Genomic DNA, 17,840 nt, shown 5'->3' on the forward strand with positions numbered 1-17,840 from the left:
TACCAGACTGTTGTTCTCACGGCACTGACCGGGTTGAGGCTTCTCCATCCTCGTGCAAAAGTCAGGGTGATGTGGGGGTCCCCAATCCCACGGCCCAGTCACTTGACGGCAGGGTGGTCTCTCCCCTGATGCAGGTCCCCTCCCGGCTGAGTCAAGGTCTTTTCAGATGAGCTCCAAGTTCAAACCACAACACAGCCCAGGGTAGAACCCCAGCTCACATGCCAACAACAGCACAAGCTACCTAGAAGCGACCCTTCAGAATCCAGGCGTGCTCGCCCGGCCTCACGGAGCTGAGGGCCAGGACCGGTCCTCTCGCTGCGGCGTCCGGCCCAGCAAGGTTAGACTCAGGCTACTGGGTCCTGGTAGGCACTCCAGGGTGACTCCAGGGAAGCAAATCCTATCTTGTTGGTCAGATGCTGAAGCATCAAAACACTGTGAGACGAGAAAGCTTCCAGGAACAAGTGGGCACATCTTCAGAGCCACAGCAAGGCGGCACTTACAACCTGGCTTCCTCCACTCCGAGGCTGTGCAGTGCAGTCCTTACAGACGCGTGCAGTTCCTATAGACGCGTGCAGTTCCTATAGACGCGTGCAGTTCCTACAGACGCGGTGCAGTTCCTATAGACGCGTGCAGTTCCTATAGACGCGTGCAGTTCCTATAGACGCGGTGCAGTTCCTATAGACAGTGCAGTCCTTACAGACGCGTGCAGTTCCTATAGACGCGTGCAGTTCCTACAGACGCGGTGCAGTTCCTACAGACGCGGTGCAGTTCCTATAGACGCGGTGCAGTTCCTACAGACGCGGTGCAGTTCCTACAGACGCGGTGCAGTTCCTACAGACGCGGTGCAGTTCCTATAGACGCGGTGCAGTTCCTACAGACGCGGTGCAGTTCCTACAGACGCGGTGCAGTTCCTATAGACGCAGCTGTACCGAAGCCTGGGTCTGTCTCACAGGCGCACCTGGGCCCACAACCGGAGCACGCCCCTGCTGCCGCCGCTCACCTGCTTCCTGCCCTGCTGAGCCCTCCCTCCTGAGTCCAGACGAGCTCCCCACGCCCTCCCGGGACTCCCCTCCCCGCACACTCCTGCAGGGCCTTCCTGCTGCCATCAGCACCCTGTCCTTCCCCAGGCTCCATGGGGACACTCAGTGCCCCAGGTAAACACCAAGAAGGCTACGGCCTCGCACACAGACCCCAAGTGCGGATCAGGCAGGCGATGAAGAGCTCAGAGGGAGGCAGGACTGAGCAGACACCACGCAGCAGCTAGACAGACGCCCCCATCCGGGCCCCCTTCCTGGCCTCTGCAGACACAGGGCGTGAGCCGTTGGGGCTCTGGAGTCACCAGCCCCACGGTGTCACCATCTGCGACAGGAGTGGACAGGGGAGACCAGGTGTGTGCCGTGGTGGCTGCCACCAGCTCTCAGTGCCCCTCCAGTCTCTCCTCTACAGCTGCCAGGCCAGTCGGAGAACACCTGCCCGCGCTTCCCTGAGCACATACTTCAGAGCTCCCTCGGGGTGGGGGTGCTGCCCCAGGCACGGAGGTCTCACCTCCCAGTCACGGGAGCGGACCCACTGAGCTCACACCACAGCTCCGGGCTGAGGGTTTTCAGGAACCCAGCAGCTCAGTGACAGGCCTGAGCGCTGACATCTGGCCACACCCAACAGCACAACTGTTCTTTGTCAAGACACCTTCTTATATGGAAAAACATTTATTTTCAAAAGCTTGAAAATGTCAGCTAAGAGCTGAACTTCAACCCCAAATCTAGGAAAAGAAAGGTCCCTAAGCTATGACCAGGGAGGCCCTGCCTAGCTGGGGAGCAGCCCCATCCTCTGCAGACCACCCTCTGGGGCTTCCGGCTCCTCCTAAGCAAATGGAGGCGGCCAGTCAGGAGGCGATGGTGGCAGACAGCAGGGGAAGCAGATGCTCACTGAGCTCAGTGCCCCCCACCCCCACCCCACGGCAGGCTGAGGCCGGGAGCAGAGCCTGTCCCATGGCCCCCACGTCCCAGAGGCCGCTCGGGTGTAGAGAACGGGAGGAGGGCAGCACCAGACAGGAAGCAGCACACTGCCTGGGGGCTGACTGGACAGCACAGTTCACAAGTGACTGACTGGGACCAAAGTGGTGACAATGGAGTGATGGCTCCACTCAGACTTGTTAAAGAGAAAACCACAGGCCCCAAGTGGTGTCACTGTGCTAGAAGCCCATGACATCAAACATCAAATGGAGACTTCACACCTAACCTAGCAGCAACATCAGCCCCTCCCAGGAAGTGTAGTTTTAATCCTGTTTGGGACTTCCTGACCCATGCTGGCGGCCATCTGCCTGACTGGGCCCCTGCCTTCCCAGGGAGGAGGGTGTCCTTGCCTGAAACTGCACTCTGACCTTCTCTGCCCCACTCCTCAGCTATGAAACCGTCCTTTCCACACACTCCAGCAGCCCTTCCGCTTGCTAGGTGGGGCGCTACGCAATCTGAGAGTCGTTTAAGAAAGCCAACCAGAGCTCCACGTTGCCTGGGTTGAACTTGGCTGTTAAACAGACTGGACCACGGGGGCAATGGGGAGCCTGGCACCAGGCAGAGGGGCTGCCGCTGACTTCCATGGGGAGGGGCAGGGGAAGGTGGTTCTTCCCAATGCGCCCCACAGGGCAGTGCTGAGCACGGCACCAGGCAGAGGGGCTGCCGCTGACTTCCATGGGGAGGGGCAGGGCGAGGGTGGTTCTTCCCAATGCGTCCCACAGGGGCAATGGGGAGCACGGCACCAGGCAGAGGGGCTGCCGCTGACTTCCATGGGGAGGGGCAGGGGAAGGTGGTTCTTCCCAATGCGTCCCACAGGGGCAATGGGGAGCACGGCACCAGGCAGAGGGGCTGCCGCTTTCATGGGGAGGGGCAGGGCGAGGGTGGTTCTTCCCAATGCGCCCCACAGGGCAGTGCTGAGCACGGCACCAGGCAGAGGGGCTGCCGCTGACTTTCATGGGGAGGGGCAGGGGAAGGTGGTTCTCCCCAATGCGTCCCACAGGGCAGTGCTGAAACGAGGCACAGAAAGGGTCCCACAGTCAGTCCCACAGGAAGCCAAGGGCGAGAGTGCAGATTCCTTCGCTGAGTAATTGCCGTGTGTGGTGGACGTCCACGAGGGGGCGTCACTGCCCCATTCCCAGTCTCCTTGGCCACCGGCCCTGCCTTGCAGGTAGGTGTCTTTGCAGGGTGTCCCTGAGAGCAGGTGACCCTCCAACTGTGGGGTTTGTGCTGACAGGATGCTGGGCCTCACGCCCAGAGCTTCTGACCCAACAGGCCGGGGCTGGTGCCTACAGAGCACATTCCTAACGAGCCCCCAGGTGGGACGCGCCCCCGTCGAGAGCTGGTGCTCAGGCCGCCCGCTGGCGGTCTGGCTCTGGAAGGTTCCGCCTAGGTCCCCCAGAACCCCCCCCCTTGTCTTTGGGGCCACGGCAGCTGTCTTTCACTTTCAGCCGGATCCGCCTCTAGTCTCAGACCTCGTTTTTCCGGCCTGGACCTGGACAAAGTCCAACTCTTTTGAGGTCACCTTATTTAGCTAATAGTGACACTCTCATCACACCACTCGGTATGAGTTTGACGTTTCGGTTTCAGAGGAAACGTCTAAGTTCCAGGGACCATTTTCAAGACTCCTCCTATACTGGTTCAACTACCAGTTAGTAATATTTTAATCATCGTTTATGATTTCTGTGCTTCAGAAACTAAACAGAAAACAATCAAAATGTGCAAGAAAAAGTGACAGATGTCTTACAGGAACTTCCTGCATTTTAATTGATATGTCTGTCACCGAATGACAAATGAGAACCAAAATGTTCTCCCTCGTATTACAGCATTTGTTGGTTCTCAAATCATAAGGCTTAGGAAAAAAACCTACTAAGAAGTTCTCTGTCCACTTCTTAAGTCTCTGGCCTCAGTTGTGACCAGTGCAAAACTTCGATCTAACGACATTAGATCGGAGAACAAACCCCTTAGAATGAAAGACCCTGGACGCCCTGCATTAAAGGGAGAATGCACCTCAAAGATAAGAATTTACAATTACTCACAAAAACCCCCTAGTTAGACGCCTCTCCAGTTTCTTTGTGAATCAGCTCAGACGTGAGAAAAATAGACTACAGGGTTGGATATAAGACTTACAAACAAAAGTAGTAAGGAAGCCCAGCAATTTGTTACTCTCTTGTCCACTGAAACACATAATTAGAGGTTAGTTCCCTACCCCAGCCAGAGCCCGGCCAAACCTCAGTCTTGCTGGGGGACCCGCTCCTACTCGAGAGCGATTTCCGTTCCAGCCCAAAGCCCCGCCAGCTCCAAAGAAGGAGGCTGCACCGCCCCCGCCACCACCCTCTGCCACTCGGAACAAGCCGGCAAGCAACTTCAAGACTAACAATTTGCAGCATAATGACCGTGCCCAACAACAACAAGGTGTGGGAACATTGCCACTGGCTGGGTAGGTGACAAGAGTGACCAAAGGCTGCCCGTCCACGAACGAGGAACCGCCCCATGAAACGCTTGGAAAGGTCTTTTTTTTTTTTTCCAGCTTCCAGAGAGACGTCTCCAGGGTGTCTGAATGTAAAAGTCGGGGGCGAGAGGGGTGGGTGGGCTCCCTTTGAGTCTCCATCCACTGTGTAGTCAGCTCCCCAAACCAGAAGAGGATGAAGAGGATTTCAAGGGGAAGCGTCTTGGGATTAGAAACGCGGATTCTCCAAGAATAGGGAGTCCAGGCGCCGAAAAGGGAATTAATTCCTGAGGACGGGGTGTGAGTCAGGAAACAGGATAAATAAGGACCGGGGAGGAGGAAGGGAGGGCCAAGGGAACTTTTCGGGGCTCAACCTCGGTGTCTGGAGAGCTGGGAGACGTTGGGAGGGCCACCCTGTCCCCGGTGTGCAGCGAGGGCGAGGGTGGGTGGGGGGACTGGAGACAGCAGCCTCCCAGGAAGGACCCCACAGGGGTCACCTGGAGGGCCCGGGGCACTCCCAGGCCAGCGGTGGCCGAGGACTCCGCAGGACAGGGGACAGGGGCCTGGGAGGCGGCCCCGAGCCCGAGGGGCGAATCCCCCGGGTGGCGGCGGCCAGGCCGGGCCGGGCCGGCGTCGGGGGTCCCGCGCAGGGGCGCGCCTCACCTCGCACGTCCGCGGCCAGGGCCCGCCAGGTGGGCGCGTAGCCGATGCAGTGGCCGCACCACGAGGAATAGAACTGCACGAGCCACGCGGCCGAGCTGTTGGCCGTGGCCCCGCGCACGCTGCCGCTGTCCAGCACCCACACGGCGTCCTCGCCCGCGCGGTACAGCCGCGCCGCGGCGCCCGCGCCCGGCCCCGCCGCCGCCACCGCCAGCAGCACGATCCACGGGGGCAGCCCTGGGGGCCGCACCGAGGCCGAGCGCCGGGTTCCGGCCGCCGTCCCCGCCGGGGCTCCCGGGCGGTGCGCCGCCAGCACCGCCCCGGCCGCCGCCATGTTGGGAGTGCCGCGGCGCGCCTGACCTTTCACCCTGGCAACCGCCGTCCCCTGCGCCGCGCGCTCCCGGCTCCGCTCCGAACGTCAGGCCCCGCCTCCAGCCCCGTCTCCGAGCTTCAGACCACGCCTATAGCTCCGCCCCCAACCGGACGGCCCGCCCCTAGGCGCCCCTTTAGGCTCCGCCCCCCGTCCCTCCCGTGCGCCGGGCCTTTTCTCTCCCCGCCCCCGATTGCCGGGTCACGCCCCCGACCAAGCCTAGACGAATCAGGCCCCGCCTTTGGTCCTCGGCCCCGCCTCCCACGCGCCTCTCCAGGCCCCGCCCCCACTGCCGAGTCCTCCTCCGCGGGAGCCCCCCGTATCCTTCAACCTGGGATGGAGACAGTCTTCAGACTCAGTCAATGAAAATTCAAGACGCCCGGTTATGCGCATGTCAGATACACAGCGCATCGTTTTTCAGTCTAAGGATGTCCCACACCTGATATGCAAATTGAACGGGATATACTTAGACTGAAAAACGATGCGCTGTGATACCGACATTCCCGTGTAATGGGACGCCCGTGTTTTATCTGGCAGCCAGCCCTACCTGGGGGCCGGCCACCCTGACTCGACATTTTCATGTCAGATTCTAACTTCTTAGAAAATGGAGTTGGAACAGCCATGCGACTCAGATCCTGATTTCTCTGCCAACCTAGGAAATAAGCTTCATGGGACTTTTGTTTAATTCATCGTGGGAGACCTGGCTTTGAAAGGACCACTCCTAACTGCTGTGCTTATCTAGATGATCTCTTCACTGACCCACACAGAAAAGGGAGCGAGCGGGTCACCGAGCCGATAGGAATTCCGCAGGCGTCTTCCACTGGTCTGAAGTTCAAATTTTTATGTCCCAGACCACATCGATCTTTGAGTGATTTTTACTCAAGTAAATGATACGACTTGAACTTAACCTACACTTATAACCGATGCCATCATCTCTCTGCTCTGAACAGGGTTCATCTGCACCCTCTCCCCCAGGTCCCATCTCTTCTCATTTGCTATCAGGCCTTTTCTTCACTAATGTTTATTTACTGGGTGTCTGCTTTCTGCGGAGCCCTGGAGGCAAAGCAGAAGCCCTGGGTCAGCATTCTAGGAGACAGGGATGGAGATGAGTGCTATAAAAAGCAGTAAAGGCCCTGGCCGGTTGGCTCAGTGGTAGAGCGTCGGCCTGGCGTGCAGAAGTCCCGGGTTCGATTCCTGGCCAGGGCACACAGGAGAAGCACCCATCTGCTTCTCCACCCCTCCACCTCTCCTTCCTCTCCGTCTCTCTCTTCCCCTCCCGCAGCCGAGGCTCCATTGGAGCAAAGATGGCCCGGGCGCTGGGGATGGCTCCTTGGTCTCTGCCCCAGGCGCTAGAGTGGCTCTGGTTGCAACAGAGCAACACCCCGGAGGGGCAGAGCATCGCCCCCTGGTGGGCAGAGCGTTGCCCCTGGGGGGCGTGCCGGGTGGATCCCGGTCAGGCGCATGCGGGAGTCTGTCTGACTGTCTCTCCCAGATTCCAGCTTCAGAAAAAAAAACAAAAAAAAAACCAGTAAAGCAGGCGGGGGGGGGGGGGCTTTTGTACATAAGAGGTGGGACGTCTGTCAGAGAAGGTGATTTGGGTAGAGAAGGTGAGAAAAGGGGTGAACAGTCCTCACAGAGGAACTGTACGTGCAAAGGCCCCGAAGTAGACGTGTTCAAGAGTAGCAAGGAGGTCAACGTGGCTGGGGGCAGAGCGAGCTAGGGGGAAACAGGGGGAACTGGAAAAGCAGCTGAGGGCAAGACCATACCGGACCTCTTCACCTTGGCTGCAGACTGAGGCCTTGGCTGGGAAGGCGATGGTGCCCACAGGTGGATTTTGAGCCTGGATGTGGTTCTGGCCGCCAGATAGAAGAGCCGGAAGGGTAGCAGGAGAACCATGAGGGCCATTGCAGCCCTCCAAGAGGTGGTGGCACTCAGGCGAGAGGTGGACGGTGGCGCTGGTGAGGAGAGGGTCAGCCATCGGGGACATTTTGAGGGTAGAATGTGCAGTGGATCAAATCCAGAGTGTGAGACAAAGGGGTCCCACCCGCCCGCAGAGTTTTGGCCAGTTGCTCTTGGCTGGGATGAAAGATGGCGGGGGAGAGGGGGGAGAGAAGACTCTTCGGGGTGAAAGTGGTGAACAAGAGTGTTTTGGATTGCTGAGGGAGGTGTCAGGCCACGGGTGGCTATGTGAATCTGGAACTCAGCGGGTAAATTGGGCTGGTTGGGGTCCCCACATGCAGCGAGCCCAGGAGCAGGGCCAGGTATATGTGTGTATGAGAGAGAGAGAGAGAGAGATCTTGTCCTGCCCCCAAGCCTGCAGTCAGGTTTTTGCAAACACTACGAGCCTGTTCCCAGCTATATTCACAGGGCATTAGGGAGAGGCCTTTGCTTGGGGCACAGGACAGGCTGGTTGGAGACAAACGCCAAGAAGCAGTTTGGTATTTGATGGCATAGTGTGGGGGAGGGGGCAGACAGGACAAACGACCATGGGGACAGAGGTAGGACTTGCAGGCATTCTTCCAGGACCTCGATGCTGACCAGGAGCCAGTGCGGAACGGGACTGAGTGCCTGGACCTGGGCACTCACCAGAAAGCCTTGTCCCCAGCTGCAGGTGAACCTGGCCCAGCGGAGCCACCCAGCTCCGTCGGGGAGGGAGGCTGACACACTCAGGAAGCCAGACCCCCTGGGCATGGGAAGGCCCCACTAAACAGACCCCAAGAGTGTGGGAAGGCACCCACTAAACGGACCCTGAGAGTGTGGGAAGGCACCCACTAAACGGACCCCGAGAGCGTGGGAAGGCACCCACTAAACAGACCCTGAGAGCGTGGGAAGGCACCCACTAAACGGACCCCGAGAGCGTGGGAAGGCACCCACTAAACGGACCCCGAGAGCGTGGGAAGGCACCCACTAAACGGACCCCGAGAGCGTGGGAAGGCACCCACTAAATGGACCCCGAGAGCGTGGGAAGGCACCCACTAAACGGACCCCGAGAGCGTGGGAAGGCACCCACTAAACGGACCCCGAGAGTGTGGGAAGGCATCCACTAAACGGACCCCGAGAGTGCGTGGCTCCACTCCTCCGGGAGCGGCCCTCTTGGCCTTCATCTGTGTTTTATGAGAGTGGCTGTTACATTGGCCGCACGGAGTAAGAAATGAAAGGGTCTCCTAAAACCGGTCTGATGATCTGGGATTCCAGGCGCTGAAGGCGCGCCCCGCCCCGTTCACGGGCATTTTATGCAGGAGGGACCGTTAAGCAGGGGAAGCTGAAAGAGACAGATCACAGGAAAATTAAATGTGGGGTTTAACTGAGAAATAATCATTTTCTATGAAAGATAATGACTTCTCCGGAGGCAGGTATCAAGATTTATGGGCCCGAGAGGTTACTGGGGATGGGAGCCAAGAGGAGCCCAGGGAGACCTAGAAGGAGTAATCCTGATATTGGAGTCTTGCCGGGTCAATCTGTCTGAACGCCCGAGCCCTCGGGCCAGCGCGTGTCACGTGGGCCGGGATTAAAGATGTCCGCCGCCACCTCGGTGGACGCAGTTCCCTAGCCAGTCATTCTGCAGCCCTTTTCCCTTGGACCGCGCTTTCCAGGGAGGGGGCCGGGACTCTCATTTGTCCCCCCCTCGACCAGCCTTCCTTCAAAGGCACGGAGCCACGGGCCAGAGAGATGACTCCCGCGACACAACAGCCTGCCAGGCGCCCAGGCAAGGTCCTGTCAAAGGGTCCTGGTTCCAGCTACACAGCTCGGCCACAATGTCCTGCGCCCACCCCACAGCGACGGGGTGGGGGACCACAGAACCGGAGGCAGATCTGCAGGGTCTCCGTGGGGGAGCTTTATTGCCGTGCCACATGTGCGTGTGTAAAATACGTACTTCCTCTCTCACATGGCCTCGTAAATCCAAAAGGGTCAGCCATAAATAGAAAATAAATAAATAAAGAATTACAGACTAATTTGTCCAGAAAACGAGAAGGAAATCAATAATAATAAAAAATAAAATAAAATAATATAACTGTAGCTCAGAATTTGGTTTGAAGCTCCGTGCACAGAACCAACACATTTCCCCATGGGATCCAAACCCCTCCTGTGCTCCAAGGAGGCGCCCAGTGACACCAACACAGTTGTCTTAGCTGGTGCCTCCATTCCCAGTTTGTGGGCATGGAACAAAGGTCAGCCTGGGCCGGAGCGGCCGTCCCAGAGGCTGGGGGCTGGGGCCTGGGGAAGGGGTCTCAGGGACTCCTCAGCAGAGCTGCAGGGTAGAGGGCACAGGTGGCATCTCAGGGCTTTGCCAGGCCGGCTTTGCAGACCTCTTCCACTGTACAAGCCGTGGAAGTCCGGGGCCCTGGACGGGAGAAGTCAAGTCCTGGAGGAATCAGCATCAGGACCGGACGTTCCTAAGGCCACCATGCTGCTCACTGAACTCAGGACTCCCCATCGAGCAGGGAGTTTTCCAGGTCAAGAAGGGAAGTGGGAAAGGATGGATGGAAGGAAGAAGGAAGGAAGGAAGGAAGGAAGGAAGGAAGGAAGGAAGGAAGGAAGGAAGGAAGGGAGGAAAGGAGGGAGGGAAGGAGGGAGGGAGAGAGGGAGGGAGGGAGGGAGGGAGAATGGATGGATGGTGGATAGATGGATGGATGGATGAAAAGAAGGAAGAAGAAAGGAAGGAAAGAAAAAAGGAAGGGAAGAGGGAGGGAAAGAAAAAAGGAAGAGAAGAGGGAGGGAAAGGAAAGAAGGGAGGGAGAGAGGGAGGGAGGGAAGAAGGAAAGGGAGAGAGGGAGGGAAAGGAAAGGAGGGAGGGAGGGAGGGAGGGAGGGAGAATGGATGGGTGGTGGATGGATGGATGGATGGGTGGATGAAAGGAAGGAAGAAGGAAGGAAGGAAAGAAAAAAGGAAGGGAAGAGGGAGGGAAAGGAAAGAAGGGAGGGAGAGAGGGAGGGAGGGAAGAAGAGAAGGGAGGGAGGGAGGGAGGGAGGGAGGGAGGGAAAGGAAAGGAAGAAGGGAGGGAAAGGAAAGGAGGGAGGGAGAGAGGGAGGGAGGGAAGAAGGAAAGGGAGGGAGGGAAAGGAAAGGAGGGAGGGAGGGAGGGAGAATGGATGGGTGGTGGATGGATGGATGGATGGGTGGATGAAAGGAAGGAAGAAGGAAGGAAGGAAAGAAAAAAGGAAGGGAAGAGGGAGGGAAAGGAAAGAAGGGAGGGAGAGAGGGAGGGAGGGAAGAAGGGAAGGGAGGGAGGGAGGGAGGGAGGGAGGGAAAGGAAAGGAGGAAGGGAGGGAAAGGAAAGGAGGGAGGGAGGGAGAATGGATGGGTGGTGGATGGATGGATGGATGGATGGGTGGATGAAAGGAAGGAAGAAGGAAGGAAGGAAGGAAGGAAGGAAGGAAGGAAGGATAATAGATAACTGATAGATGGCTGATAGTTGGGATAAATGACAGATGATGGATGATAGGTAGATGAACAGCAACAGATACAGATGAATGACAGGGAACTCTCCGGAGCACATGCTCAAAGGGCCCTCACTGGAGGGAGCACTCTGGTTGCATGGGGAGGGAAGCCGTGCCGTAGGCCGTTAGCATTTTTCTCAGAAGTTTCGTCTTCCCCAAGACTGCCCAGCGGCTGCTGTGTGAGGCCGGGGGACACGCTGGCACCTGCCTGCTCTTCCGTCAGTGGCTGCCCGAGGGGGTCCGCTCTGAGAGCACAGCAAGCGTGTCGCACAGGATCTGTCTGGTGAGCTGCGTGGAGACGAGGTCCACCACCCCTGCCCCGTCTGTACCAGCACAGCGGCCACCTGGTTCAGACCACGGGTCCCTCCCACTCTCCTTCCCCCCAACAGAACTGGGTTCACCCAACTGGTCCCCGGGGCTTCCATCTGGTCCACCTGCCCCCAGGCAGAAGCTGGACTCCCGGGGCCCCAGGGACAGTGCCTCAGGTGTCCCCTCTTCAGACAAGGAGGGCGACTCGCAGATATCGACGGAGGCGTCCTCCCCTGGGGGGCCCGAGGAGCCCCCAGGAGACATGGCTTCCTCAGGTGGGGAGGGGAAGCCCTCTGAGTGGGGGCTGGGGGTGGCCCTCCTGTCTGCTGGGGGCGTGGGAGGGGGAGGAGGGGGGTGGGCGTCCCTGTGTGTGGAGGACCGGAGGTCAGCGCTGCCATAGGACAGCACCTCATCCACCGGGGACAGGATCTCAGGAAGGACACCACTGCCCAGGGAGGGCCGGGCTCCCTCCGGGATGGGGGGAACTCCAGGAGGGGCCCGCGTGGGCTTCCTGTTGGTGGGGGGGCTCGGGTCAGCACTCCTGGGCCCCTCTGGGCAGCCAGCTGAGGCCCGCGGAGGCCTGGTCTCTCCTCCTTCGCTGAAACCCACCCCTTTGGGAACTGAGGACCCCAAAGGGAAGGAAAGTGACAGGTCTAAGTCACAGCACGAAGAGGCCCCGGACGGGAATGCCACACAGACAGCCTCAGGGGACGTCCCGCTGGCCTGGCCCGCGTCCGATCCACTGGGCAGGCTCCCACTGGGTCCAGAAACTTCCTGTCCCCCGTAAGGGCCCAGGGAGAGATGTGCTGGGCAGGGCACCCCTCTGTTTTCCAGGGCGGAAGGGCCTTCAGCTGGCGAGGAGTGCCCTGTGGCCGGCTGGGCCCCCACACCAGGCTCCAGGAGGCTGTCCTCGTCCCAGACCTCACTGGACGCCTCTGACAGCTCTGACCCCCACCTGGGTGAGGGGCCGTCGGGGAGAGGCGCTGGCCAGCCCGCCTGCAGGAGGCCCGGTTCTGACTCGAGCCCGGCTCCTGACCCGGAGGAGGAGCCGTGCAGGGGACTGGCCCCGCTGCCCGCCGACCTCTCCCCGGTCTCCTGCCGTCCGCCTTGGCACAGCCCCCTGCAGTCTCGAGCGGAGGATGCCCCGGACCAGCAGCCCAGGTCTGCGTCCGGAGTGTCCCCAGCCTCCCCCTCCGACAGGGAGATGGAGCTCTCGGAAAGCTGGACCAGAAAGGCGGACACTTTCTGGAACTCCTGGAGAGAGGAGCAGGACGGGCCGCTGAGAGAAGAGGGGGCACGGGACCCCACTGAGGACCCCGAGAAGGTTCCGGGGGCTGACTCGGATGGGGAGCCCCGGGCCAAGGGGGCGGCGAGCTGGGGAAGGGTGGGTGTCGCCTCCTCAGCTGCTGCAGGACCTACAGAGAGAGGAGAGTGTGGGGATGTCACCGCCGGTCTCACGCTCTGTTGTCCCTGTGATGTCCCCCTAGCACTGGGAACAGCAGAAGCTCACACCCCACGGCCCCAGAACCGGAAAACCCAGACAGAGGCAGGAGAAATGTCCACAGCATCCGCGTGTGGACCCTGCGATCCCCGGGGGTGAGCTGAGCCCCACCCACCCCCACAACGAAGTGAGTCGCATCTGCGCAGACATTTCTGCGTCTCAGGGACATGTGGCTGCAAGGACAGAGTGGCCTCTTGGCCTCGTTCTGTCTCCATTTGAGACGTGGATGTTCCAGACAGGGAGTCTACCTGCAGCCTCTCGCCTGCCGACTGGGACTCCGTGATGTGAGGCGGAGTGGGCGGTCCCCCCCCCCCAGCCTGGCTGTGGGAGAGGCTAGCTGTGATTTAGAAGTGACCTTGGATGACCCTTCCATGGGCACTGATGGTCTTGGTGCAAGGCGGGGGCCCCAGTGGGGGGTGCGGTAGAGCATCACCTGGACATGTGGTCAGCTGGGTATCCTCCCGCCAGGAGGAGGGGTCGTAGAGGTCCTCCTGCCAACAGGTGACTGTCCTGCAAACACATGGTGGGCCAGTCCGGCGTGCCCCCGGGAGTGACCTCGTTCTCCCAGCCTCCTCCGGCTCAGGGTCTCTGTAGGGGGCCTTCAACTGCCCCAATGGGAGGTGTGGAGGTGTGCGAGGGGCCTCGTCTTTAGGGGGCTCTGGCCTCGGCCCCCACTGCGTCAGGGAGCTGGCGGGCGCCACACGAGAGGCTCAGGGGCACGGGAGGTGCCCTTCCTGCTGACCCCTCCCCCACTGGCTCCGGGGCTGATTCACCGAGTGACATCTTTGTTTCACATTCAGGAGGGGTTGTAGTGGCCTGAAGGTACAGAGCAGGCCAGGCCAGTGCACAGGGCACCCGGACAGAGTGAGAGTCCCCCCAGCAAGAGTTCAGGGAGCAATGGGCCTAACCATCTCCCTGCCCCAGGTCCCACCCCCTGCCTGAGGGTCCCACAGGCCCATGCAGCGACCCTTACAAAGCCCCATACCTTTGCTCCTCTGACCACTGGCTTTCCGTGTTGGGGGTCTCCCCCACAGGGCTGCTGGCAAAATCCAGTCCCAATTCGGCCCCCACTTGACTCGGGCTGCCTTCAAACACCTGCTGAAAACAAGTTGTAGAGACGCCCCGTTCAGGATGTGGCCACCTCTGCCGGCATCTGTCCCTGTTACTTAACTCTGGAGAAAGTCCCTGTGCTCTGGTGACCGCGGTAAGGAACAAAGACCGTCCCCCCACAGAGGGCGCTGGAGCCCGCCACGCCCCAGACACGCCTCCGCCCAGTGGACGCCAATGACCCGACCAACAGACGGACCGCATGCCCTGTCCTGTCAGCACCCTCATCAGATGCACGAGGTCACCCCACCCGAAGCCACACAGCAGGGCCAACAGAGCAAGGCCAGGCCCCCACTCACGCTGGCTTCCCAGGGGCTGCAGGGTCCCCCTCCGCCCTGGGAGTGCCGGCTCCGGCCCTGGACGCTCTCTGCACGGCTGTCAGTCAGAGTCCGCATCCCCCCCTCTGCCGACAAGGGGCTGGCATTGGTCTGGGAGTCTCCTGTGAGGCAAAGGGACCACCGGTGCTGACGGGCACAGACCACAGACAACAGAGGACACGGTGTCCAGGGCTTCTGAAGCTGTGTGAAAACCACCGGACAATTCCAAAGAGCCGCGGCGCTTCCTTGTGCTCGGGGGGAGGACCCAAAAGAACATGGCTCTCCGCTCCTAAAAGTGCGGCTGTGGGGAGAGTTACTGATAGCAGTCGCAGGAAAGCTTCCAGAAGGAGGCAGGGCGAGGGCAGGCTTTGGCCATGTCAAGGTCACCACAGACAAGCTGGAGGATCAATCGGCAGAGGGGGGACAAAGTGGGGACAAGGGGGGGCTGCAGCAGGGTTTTGCCTAGAAGCCCCAGGGACTCACATCTATTGACCATTGTCTCCTTACCAGGCGTCCCCAAACTACGGCCCGCGGGCCACAATGCGGCCCCCTGAGGCCATTTATCCAGCCCCCACTGCACTTCTGGAAGGGGCACCTCTTTCATTGGTGGTCAGTGAGAGGACCACTGTATTTGGCAGCCCTCCAATGGTCTGAGGGACAGTGAACTGGCCCCCTGTGTAAAAAGTTTGGGGACCCCTGCCTTAGACCTTCCTTCCAGCCCGGGCCTGGCGGGTGTGGGGACCTGGGCCTGGGGGTGTGGGGACCCGGGCCTGGTGGGTGTGGGGACCCGGGCCTGGGGGTCTACGATGACGGGCCTGGCGGGTGTGGGGACCCGGGCCTGGCGGGTGTGGGGACCCGGGCCTGGGGGTCTACGATGACGGGCCTGGCGGGTGTGGGGACCCGGGCCTGGCGGGTGTGGGGACCCGGGCCTGGGGGTCTACGATGACGGGCCCCAGGCCACCAGCCCCAGAACGGAATGATCTGGCTAAAGCCTGGTTTTGTGGAGACTCTGGCAGCTGGAACACCACCACCCTTTTGCCCATGGCCCTTGCTAGAGGCCGAGGCATCATAGGTCACTCAGGGGAACCCTGGGCTCCGGACGACCATGACGGGCATCACCCAAGGCAGCCTCTTCAGGCCCAGTGTCCTGAGCAGAGGGCAGCCGGCGTCCAGTCACAGTGGCCAGCCGTCCTCTTGTTACAATGCCTTGCCCGGTTACCTTGGCCTACAGGGCTGTCACTCCCCAGCAGCTCCCTCCGGGAGTCATGGTGGCCATCGGCCGTGGAGGTCTCCTCTCCCCAAGCTGGCCTCAGAGGCCGCAGATGGTCCTCTGCCGCTGGAGTTGCCCTGGGGGATATCCCGTCCTGCTGCTCGGCGACCAGGCTGTAAGGCAGGGCAGAGGGATGGTGACTGCCCATCCGGGCCACGCTCGCCCAGGGTGTCCAGCCCAGGCCACAACTTGTTCTATACAAGTGGAACCTGTATCACATCCAGGGGACAGCTGTGGTCGGTTGCCAAGTGGTCAGCGCACAGGCAAAAAAAGACAGGTCCTGGCCTCTCCCTGCCCAGTGACTCCCAAATAGGCCCCATTGTCACCAAATGGGGCCACCATTGCTGGGGGGTGACAAAGTATGGGGTACAGTGCTGGAGTATGGTGGGAGGGAGATGTCCGTCTGTCCCCCAGCACAGAGCGGGGCAGAGCACGTGTCCCATCAAGACTTAAGCATGTAGACTGACCACTGGGCCTCTAGGAGGCATGGCGGGTCGGAGGCCTGGACACCACACACCCTGACCCCCCACCATGCTCTGGGCACACTGATGTGCAGCAAGGAGCAGCCCCCTCCTAGGTTCAAGGAGGTGGCTGGTGTCCTGACGCCTTCTGGGTTTAAGGGCAATGCCTGCAGACAGGCTCTAGAACAGTGGTCCCCAACCTTTCTTGGGCCACGGGACGGTTTAATGTCAGAAAATATTTTCATGGACCGGCCTTTAGGGTGGGACAGATAAATGTATCACGTCAAGAGTGAGTCTTAGACGGAGGTAACAGAGGGAATCTGGTCATTTTTAAAAAATAAAACATCGTTCAGACTTAAATATAAATAAAACAGAAATAATGTAAGTTATTTATTCTTTCTCTGTGGACCGGTACCAAATGGCCCACGGACCGGTACCGGTCCGCGGCCCGGGGGTTGGGGACCGCTGCTCTAGAACATTCCACCACTCTCCACCTGCAGGTTGGTGTAACTTCCATTCCCTGTCTCCCCAGGCACTTGCTACAACTGAGCCTAGCTGGCTGCTCCCCCAGGGTGGCTCTGAGCCTCTCCCCAGAACTCACACTCCTGTCAGGGGCGTGGTCAGGGGGTGGAGTCCGTGCTCCCCCCTCACAGCCTTGGGAGGAGGAGACTCAGGGGCTGGAGTTCTGACTCCTCGGGAGCAGGACTGAGTGGGCACCTGTGTGTCCCAGATGCAGACGCCCATCTACTCCCCTCCCCGAGTGTCTGAGTTGAGGACAGAGCAGGGGGCTGTGCCAGAGCCCCTCACCCGCCCCCCACTCCTTGAAGCTGCCATGGGGCAGAACCAGCCTGAACAAAGCAGAAGGGAAGACTCTGCTCCCACACCCCTCTAGTGGCCCCTCACACCCTGCCTGCAAAGGGGGTCCCAGGCCAGCAGCCACAGCACCCTGGGAGCTGAGCGTAGAGTCCACCACGGGCACGGGTTCACAGATGTGCCCAGGCCCTGGCCCGCTGGAGCTCCACCAGGCTGCCCCGGGCACGAGTTCACAGATGTGCCCAGGCCCTGGCCCGCTGGAGCTCCACCAGGCTGCCCCGGGCTGCCCCGGGCACGGGTTCACAGATGTGCCCAGGCCCTGGCCCGCTGGAGCTCCACCAGGCTGCCCCGGGCACGGGTTCACAGATGTGCCCAGGCCCTGGCCCGCTGGAGCTCCACCGGGCTGCCCCGGGCACGGGTTCACAGATGTGCCCAGGCCCTGGCCCGCTGGAGCTCCACCGGGCTGCCCCGGGCACGGGTTCACAGATGTGCCCAGGCCCTGGCCCGCTGGAGCTCCACCAGGCTGCCCCGGGCACGGGTTCACAGATGTGCTCAGGCCCTGAATCGCTGGAGCTCCACCGGGGCTGCACTTGAACGAGCAGGAAAGCGAGGGACCCCTGTTTGTCTGTGCGCCGTGACCGCCAGCAACATTCAGTCTTTCTCGGGGGGGGGGGGGGAGTGTCTAAAGACCAGAAGTCTCCCCTGTGCTTCACAGCCTCTTTGTTTTCTAATTTTGCAGACACGTGGCTGGGGTGGTGAGACAGCAAAGACCACCCCCCAGCATGGCAACAGCCCCCACCCCCACACAGCTGACCCCTGAGCTGGCGTCCAGGTCGGCCTGCCCGCCCAGCCTTACAAGCAAGCTCTTGGCTGCCAAGAGGGGGTCGAGTCAGCCTGAGGCCTTTCAAAGACCGGGCAGTCGATAGCGATGTGAGTTATAGGTCAGGCGTGCGAGATTTATTTGGAAAGCGCTCCCGGAGGGAGGCTGAGTGTGATGACCCCTGCCCTTCCTGGGGGAGGCATGAACATGGCCCCCGCATGCCGGAAGAAGGCCACAGGACAGCGACAGTGCCCCGCAGGCAGGCAGGGTCCCTGCGAAGGCCACTCCTGGGGGGGGGTTAGTTCCTTCTTGGGGTG

At 60.4% G+C, this 17,840-nt stretch overlaps 2 protein-coding genes across 2 annotated transcripts in view; both read right to left on the reverse strand.

Annotated features, from left to right (window-relative positions):
• The window catches only part of QSOX2 (quiescin sulfhydryl oxidase 2), a 29,322-nt gene extending 23,817 nt beyond the window's left edge, over positions 1 to 5,505 (reverse strand). Inside the window, exon 1 of the mRNA XM_066366686.1 lies at positions 5,122 to 5,505. Within this exon, the coding sequence (XP_066222783.1) occupies positions 5,122 to 5,452 (331 nt within the window). The 5' untranslated portion in view covers positions 5,453 to 5,505. The remainder of the gene's footprint in view (positions 1 to 5,121) is intronic.
• A 5,639-nt stretch (positions 5,506 to 11,144) lies between these two features.
• The window catches only part of CCDC187 (coiled-coil domain containing 187), a 53,002-nt gene continuing 46,306 nt past the window's right edge, over positions 11,145 to 17,840 (reverse strand). Inside the window, exons 26-30 of the mRNA XM_066362652.1 lie at positions 15,379 to 15,542; positions 14,142 to 14,281; positions 13,721 to 13,833; positions 13,169 to 13,245; positions 11,145 to 12,649 (exon numbers count right to left, since the gene is read on the reverse strand). Coding sequence (XP_066218749.1) covers positions 11,145 to 12,649; positions 13,169 to 13,245; positions 13,721 to 13,833; positions 14,142 to 14,281; positions 15,379 to 15,542 — 1,999 coding nt within the window. The remainder of the gene's footprint in view (positions 12,650 to 13,168; positions 13,246 to 13,720; positions 13,834 to 14,141; positions 14,282 to 15,378; positions 15,543 to 17,840) is intronic.

This window comes from Saccopteryx leptura, chromosome 2 (genome assembly GCF_036850995.1).
Source record: "Saccopteryx leptura isolate mSacLep1 chromosome 2, mSacLep1_pri_phased_curated, whole genome shotgun sequence".
In the NCBI taxonomy this organism is placed as follows: Eukaryota; Metazoa; Chordata; class Mammalia; order Chiroptera; family Emballonuridae; genus Saccopteryx; species Saccopteryx leptura.